Source organism: Enhydra lutris, unplaced genomic scaffold (genome assembly GCF_002288905.1).
Source record: "Enhydra lutris kenyoni isolate GAN:26980312 unplaced genomic scaffold, ASM228890v2 scaffoldscaffold45, whole genome shotgun sequence".
Lineage (NCBI taxonomy): Eukaryota > Metazoa > Chordata > Mammalia > Carnivora > Mustelidae > Enhydra > Enhydra lutris.
Genome location: NW_019154129.1, coordinates 10,143,042 through 10,150,863, shown reverse-complemented (window position 1 = coordinate 10,150,863; position 7,822 = coordinate 10,143,042). Strand labels below are relative to the sequence as shown.

Genomic DNA, 7,822 nt, shown 5'->3' with positions numbered 1-7,822 from the left:
GGGACCTTCACACGGAGGGAAACACCATCATTCCGGGGCTGATTTTGCCTCCCACGCCCTCTTCGGGATCTCTCTCCTCATTGTTCTTCAAGACTCTGGCTCATCCTAGCTGTATTTCTGGATCACACGACTGAAAATCCAAGTGAAGCTCTGACTGTGTAGACCTAAAGGAAAAAAATTAAATGCGTAATTAATTAATTCTGGGTCTGCTTTGAGCCGAGTGATTAGAAGCAACTTTCCATTTTCTTTCATGTTGTTTTTGTGCAGAACCTGCTGATTTCCCCCTCTCTTTTTCTTTCCTTTGTAGGTTTCAAGACAACAGATGAATTGTGAAAGAGAGCAGCTAAGGGTAGGTGCATTTTCCAGTAAAATACTTCCTGGTTCTCATTTCTGTATGATAAGCAAAAATTTCCTTGTCTCTCCCAAGACACAGGGTTCTAAATAGCGGGCTTCTTTTTAAGACTGGTAGAGTTGAAAATATTTATCCCAGCTAATTTAGTATTGATTGAGCTGGTAAATATAGTATATCTTCTTTTGAAGTGCCATTATAGTAGATATGGATTTTTTGATTTAGATTCAGCAATAAATACTTCTCTTCTGGAATTTGTTTGACATCATTGTACTCTTTTTATGTACAACACGAGGTCTGAGTAATAACAGAGGTCAAAAGGATGTCTTGCTGCCTTCTTAATGTGAATACCAGGCTGTTTGCTGAGTGGCTAAAATGCTCTCTTGCTGTTAACCAGGATGGGTGAGCCACGAATATGTCAAGGGCATTTTCTAGGAGAATTCAAGTCCTCCATAGATCTTTTAGTTTTAGTGGCATTTGTGTATGTAGAAGAAAGAGGCAGAATTTTACACTCATATGCTATTTACCTTCTTAAAAATGAAGCTTTCTCAGTGCTCACGAGTTAGGGATAATAAGTGTTCCCCGGATGAGGGGAGGGTAGTTTGCTTATAAAGAAAGAGAGCTGGTTGAAACTGTTCTCCTCGTGGTATCATGGTTGATATCCTTCTTGGTGTGGATATGGTATTTTAAGAAACATCAGGATTTTCTCCATCCCCCCCATTGTTTTTTGTTGTTGTTGTTAGTTTTTTTTTTTTTTTTTAATGCACTCCTGTTTTGGATGGATGACTTTGAAATCATAATTAGCCCAGTTTTAATGCCACTGATGGAAGTTGGCAATTTTTACTGGACAGTGTGCCTTATCATCGTGTTTCCATATTAAAAAAACTGGAGGAATACACTGCTTTTAAAAGCATCACAGTGAGGTTTGGGGTTGAGGGACCATTGTGCTCGAAGGGATCTAATGCATCGGAATAATTTATTAAACCAGTCTAATGTCATTTATACACAGCCTTGTAACTTTTCAGAGCATTTACTTAATGCCGGTCTCGAGATGACAATGATTTGTAGAGTTCTTTCCATTTTACAATTGCTGTTGGCATCAGGTTTGTTAAATCCTGTGTAAAACAGAGTCTGGTTGCATGGAACTGAGAAAGTGAGTCGTGGATGTCTTCTTTTATGCATATTTATTTTATGTGGTCTCCCAGCATGGCCCTCTCTGTTAACCTTTCATCTATACCCACTTCATTCCTAAGTACCTGTGCCTACATTAGCTGTGACTCCTTCGTGAAATAGCCTTCAAGATGTTTTAAGCTTTCCCGAGCTCTCTTATTGCTTTTTCCCTGCAGTCTGAATTACTGGTTCATCCTGGTAAATAATGTATTGCAACTTCAGATTTCTCTTCCTGTTTGGATGAGGACGATGGCCAGAACTAGGTCAGAGCTAAAGAGGAATGCAAGCTTTTGTCTCCAGGATCCCTGATAAATTCCTCAGAATTAAGATAATCCTGAAATCTCTATTGCAAATGAGACTCGCCTGGCAAATGCAGGACTCCCGAGGTAATGCTTGTGCGCAGTTTGAGGGGTTTATTATTTTGCATTGATGAGGACATTGTCAACAGGGGTGTGGTTTACGAATAAGAATGGCGCCCTCCCCACTCTGTTGAATAAATTCAAGCAGGTTTGATACAATGGGTCATATAGTTCAGTCCCCGTGTGGCTCCAATAGCCCCATATAAAATTATCTCTAATACCATGAATTGGTGCTTTGTTTGTCGTTGCTATTACAGTTTTTGTTTTTATATCTTCAACTAATTTATGTTGTGAATCAATAGAAAACACATTTAAATTGATGGAATGCACATTTCTGTGGTTTAAAATTTAAATGATACCAAAGGGAATGCAGTGAAGACTTCCTTTCTGGTTTGAATCTTAGGCATGTAGTCCCTTCCTGGAAGTCGCCCTGGGTTACTGTGCAGTCTGGCCTTCCACATCTGTGGGTATTTACTCCGTCTCCGCCTTGTCTTCCGGTCCTAGCTGTGTACTCAGCCCCTCTACTACCTGCAAAGAGAACTTTCTTCATTAAGGTGATGGCATTATTTTGGGGGACGGGGGTCCCTGGAAGAAGTGTGGTTCTGATTTGAAATGCTAACACTTGGTCTTCTCAATGAAATGCAGTTTCCTTAATCTCATTTTTTTCTTCTTAGAAAGAGAGCCAGTGGGAGAAAAACAGTTATCTGTTTAGTTACCATCACCATTTCAGAGTGCCTGCCTGCCAGCTACACTTTCAAAAGTATGTTTTAAACACAGCAATCAAGCTGCGTTTCCAGATTTGCTGTACAAGCTGACCAGACCGTGGGCATGTGGTCAAGTTCATATTTCTTCATTAGTTCATTCTGTTATGTTGTCAGAATTCAGGGATACAAGCAGGTAATTGTAAAATGCATCCCTTTTTCTTGGCCTCCTGGAAACAGCAGTACAGCTGCTCTTTCCGTTTTGTGTGTGTGGGCACTGTGCAGGGACTGGCATGTCCCAGACCTGCCCCTCTGCTTTCCTTTCTCTTTCTCACAAATTCTAAATTATTTTCTTTCCAAAATGGACTCTGAGGTACATGTTTCGTAAGATATTACAGATCTGAAACAAATTCTCTGATTTAGTTAATTCTCTAATTAATTTTTTAAAAAGTTGAAGAAAGGCAAACTTTTTTTTTTTTTTTAGATATCTGTAGGACTTCTCAGAGCCTTTAATATGCAAAAGTGAAGTACAGGGAAGTGGAGATAATATGCAGTGTTTCGTAAAATCATCTGATCACAGAACATTTTTGGATGCAGAATACACTCTGAGAAACACTCCTGAAAATCATATCAGTTTTTAATTTTTTTCCCCAGCTAGGATGTCGTAGTCTATAAATACAGAAAAGCGATGCATTATTTAAAGTATAAAAACATTTCATCATTTCCCAATGCCAGGGCTGACTCAGTGGACTTCTGGTGTTAGCACAGTTGTTTGGAATCTCTGTACTTCTTTTGGCCTTTCTCTGCTTCTTCCAAGATGAAGGACAAGCGTCCCTTCCTCCCATGACATTCTCATTGGGAAGAAGGGGAAGAGGAGATTCTTCCTCATAGCTCTTGCATTTAGTTGGAGGAAAATCATTCCGGGAAGCTGCCTCTGTGGACGTTCTCTTTCACTGCATCGGCCAGTCTCTATGCCATTCACTCCTACTGTCCTGGGATCTCAGTGATTGGCTCTAACAGCCATGAGTCATCCCAAGGGACAGGCCCATTGTCACCTGATCAGAAACAGGATTTGTGAATCTCTTTGGTGGAATTACCCAGTAGAGTCTGCCACAAAAGGAATTCACATGGGCCCTGTCTGTCCCTCATGGTGTTGCTTCCTGCCAGCTCCTTGGTGCTCCCTTTCATCCTACACACATGGAGCCACATCTAAAGCCTCAGGAAGCCCCCAAACTCTGGCCCATGGAATTTCGTAGATGTTTTCTCTGACGACTTCTCACAGATCACATCTCCCCATTCCAACTCTTCTACCCAGCTAGGTCCTCCCTTTTATTTTGCCTTATGTTCTTTGGAACGAGCCCAGATGCAGTCTTCATTCATTTCCCCTCAGCAGCAGGATCTGACGGTGCACTCACCCCAGCACCCAGCTCATCCCCAGAGATACTGTCCGTGAGCTTCCCCGGTCCCTACTCTTCCCAAGAGAAGAGTCTCATTCTGTTACTCCTGACCCATCATCTGCCCTTCTCAGAAGGAACTCATGTTCCCAGTGAGCAAACTACAGAACAGAAAACCCGTTTATCCCTCCATCCCACGTTTGGGCTGAACCTTCCTCTGGGTTTCAGATTGCCACTGGGTTCTGCTGGGGAGTCGACCCACCGGTGCTCGCCATGCGATCTGTACATTAAGAGCTCCTGACTCCAGGGGCTGGACCTACCACCTGGTCCCTGCATCACTGCTGAATGACGCCAATAGGTCGGGTAGCGCTCGTGGTGCAGGTACCATAATCCAGCCACCAACATTTACTTTTCTGGCATCTGGAATGACAAATGGAGAGAAAAACAAGGGAGAGAGAAATCATGTGACTTTAGTAGCCCTCTGTCTCCCTCAGTGACCTACGAACTGGAAAGATGGTGCAGTCACAGGCTAAGGGAACAAATGCCCACGTTGTTTAGCATTCACATAAAATATCTGGTTATGAAGGGATCTTTTGTGCTATGAGTATCTGACATTGGTTTGGAGACTGTTCAGTATCTTGGATAAGAACCCTATGAACCAGGTAAAGGCTTGGCTCCTGTGTGGTTCTGTATCTGTTCATGGACCAAAATCTTTATCAGCAAAATGGCAAATGAATACCATGGGGGGTGGTCAGCATGGCATGAGGGGTGGTTAGGGGTGGTCAGGAGCTCTAGGAATATTGACTTAGGTTCATATCTCAGATCTGAATCTGCCCTACATTTTTTAACGCTTCAGTTTCCCTGTGTGTAAGATAGGGATTCTTTCTCTCGGGATTGTTGATCAGATGAGATGACTTACGTGAAACAGGTCAGAAAAAATGTATGCCTCTTAATGAGGAACATTAGCTGTTGTTAATATAGTAGTCTTCCCAATGATTCTCTCATTCCTCTCCTACTAGCAATGCCAGGCAGAGAATACAGACATCCAGAGTATATCCATTCCCAGTCAAACCCCGACATTCAAAACAAACAAACAAACAAACAAAACCCTCAAAGGACAGGTTCCATAGAAGAAAAGTGCCTCTCACTTAGCTAAGCAAATAATAAGGACTGATTCAGGTTAGCCTACGCAGAAGCGGCATACGGACCAGGCCTCCCAAGGAGCTTAGCATGAGAAAGCTGTCAGAACGCTCTCCTCCCTCATCTTGATTTCTGCTGGTGGGCCCACTCTGGAATTTTCTTTTGCAAAAGGATCTCTCCCTTTTTTAAGCTTATGGCACCTTTCAGCCCCTAAGATTTATGCTGCAGGTTCCTGCAGGTTTAGGGGCTGTTAATGCCTCCTGATTATACATTCCTGGCAAAGGCTTCTGATTGGCCCAGTCTAGCTCAGCAGTTCATTCTGGTCCGATCAGAGATGTCTGGAGAAGCAGGACAAATAAACCTCATTGCCCAGGGCCAGCTACTGAGGAGACCTGAACATCAGGGAGAAAGTCATCACCAGCTGCGTAAATATCCCCAAGGAGGTGTACTGAACCCCCCAAACCTGGCGATCAGAGGCAGGCAGAGGATCCTGGGAAATCGGTGTGTTACACCCAGGGTCCAGCTCAGCATTTTGCAAAGGGCAAGACACCTACCCTCTGTGTGGTCCTCACAGATTTCAGGTGGTGACCATCTAGTCAGTAAGAAAAGGGGGGGAACTACTTAGAAAGTGATTCCTTTCTCACTTCCCTCTCAGTCCTTTTTATGTCAATGAGAAACTCTCAGTTGCAACTACACTCTCTTTGACAAGTCTCTCGCTGGTCCTAAGCCCTGTTTTTAACAGAAAGGGAGTGTGTGCCTTAGGCTTGGAGCCTGCAGGAGCCAAAACATCTATCTAGACTTTAAAAACATTGTTTGCAAAATATAGTGGTTAAGAACGAGGGGCCTGGAGCTAGGCCCTGCTGAGATGAAAATCTAGACTGTAATTTACTACTTGTGCAGGTTACTGAAATTCTCTGTACCTCGAATGCCTCCTCTGGATAATGGAGATAATTGCCTATTTTATAAGTCTTCTATCTGTGTATGTGTGTGCCCCTGCAAACATAGATTAAAGTCACAAATGCAGATGAGGATCTTAGAACATTGTCTCGTGTGCAAGAGGTTCTTAATAATTGTTAGATATCAATAGGTTTATTTTCTTCCCATTAACTCTTATTTATGACTGCTGATACTGGTTTTCCAATTACAGTGGCAACACAAAGTTTCCCTGGCAAACACATCTATTTAGGTTAAAAATGAGCTGCTTGAAAGACAGATATTAACTACATAATGTTACACAATGCCTGCAGTTATGACAAAAATTGTGATGTTGGAATGCAAATGACCGAAGTTTCAGAAACATTGAAATTGCAGTGCCAACCTTGTGAAAGACGGTGTCGAGCAGATCTGCATTATCAATATTTAATTTGCCAGTTAGAAGCAAGTTTCTCATTTCTGCTAGATACAAGAGTGATGTGGATTGCAGAATGCAAATTGCTAATGATCATCTTGGCTTAAACCCATTGCCTTCATTCAGGCATCAGATAATGAAACTTCCCGGCTGCCTTGGAAGTGAGCTATCAGCATCAGAGACACCTTTCCCCTACCTCCCTGCCCCCACCGCCTCCTCAAGTCCAACCCATCCTTGGGGGCTGCTGAAGTAACAGGGAAGGGAACGGAAGCCTCCCCATGACTTGATGAAACCTCACAGCATCCATGACTTTTAGACTACAAAGCGCCTGCTTCCATTCCGTTACTTATTCAAGAAATATTTTTTGAGCGTGAACCATATGCCAAACACAGTGTTAGGTAATGGAGATAAACCAAAATCTACACATGCCTGTGTTCCTGTGCTTTACAGCCTAGCAGAGAAGGTAGGGATTTGTCAAATAACCATGGCAAAATTGTACATGTGAAACTGACAAATGCCTGAAATGAGGATGTTATATAAAAGCACATGGGTGGAAGAAGCTTACCTGATTGACGTCTACTTATCAAACTTCCCAAATTAACACGTCCTGTCCAGTCCCTTTATAAAACATACTGATGCATGCCCATGACATCCTGCGAAGTAGCTGTTTTGTACAATCTTACCTTTCTCTCTGCTCATCGAGGTGTCTGCTTGCCAAGAGTCAGTTGTATTTATTCCCAGACCTGCTTCTGCCAGCTGCACTTGTTATTGTAATTACATTATTTAGTGGAATATTGTGTAAACTGATGAAAAATGAGTGCAGTAAGAAAAAGAGCTGTTTCTATGAAAACTAAGTTAATGCTTTGGAAACATTCTGTGAGAGCAAGCCTCAACAATTACTTTGATTAGCTGTGAGAGGACTGTAAAATGTTAGTGGAAAAAGAACCCTCAGAAATCTGGACAGATTCTGCAGTTAGAATCTTTCCAGCGTGTCTTGAAATGTTTACCTCACTTTAAACAAAACCAGAACGGGGAGTATATATCAGAGTTTTCCTATAAAGCAAACTTTTCCTGTAAAGGACCAGATAATGGCTACTTGAGGCTTCATGGGACATATGGTCTCTATTGCAACCATTTAACATTGAATTATAGCATTAAGGCAGGTACAAACACAATGAATAAGTGAGGCTGTCTTCCAATAAAACTTTATTTATAAGAATAAGTGGTGGGCCGGACTTGGCTCCTGGTCCATATTTGGCTGACCCTTCCTGGAGACTATGAAATGTGGATGAGGATTTCTCTGGGACTGATAATGAGGAATTTCAGTCAACAGAAATCACTCAAAGAAGACACCTCAGATT

The 7,822-nt window shown here is 42.3% G+C and overlaps 1 protein-coding gene across 5 annotated transcripts in view; it reads left to right on the top strand.

Annotated features, from left to right (window-relative positions):
• The first annotated feature begins 318 nt into the window (after positions 1-318).
• Positions 319-7,822, top strand: part of LOC111156037 (RNA binding fox-1 homolog 1) — a 600,640-nt gene continuing 593,136 nt past the window's right edge. For all 5 annotated transcript variants that reach the window (XM_022516606.1, XM_022516607.1, XM_022516604.1 and 2 more), the window contains exon 1: positions 319-349. In XM_022516606.1, coding sequence (XP_022372314.1) covers positions 323-349 — 27 coding nt within the window. In that variant the 5' untranslated portion in view covers positions 319-322. The remainder of the gene's footprint in view (positions 350-7,822) is intronic.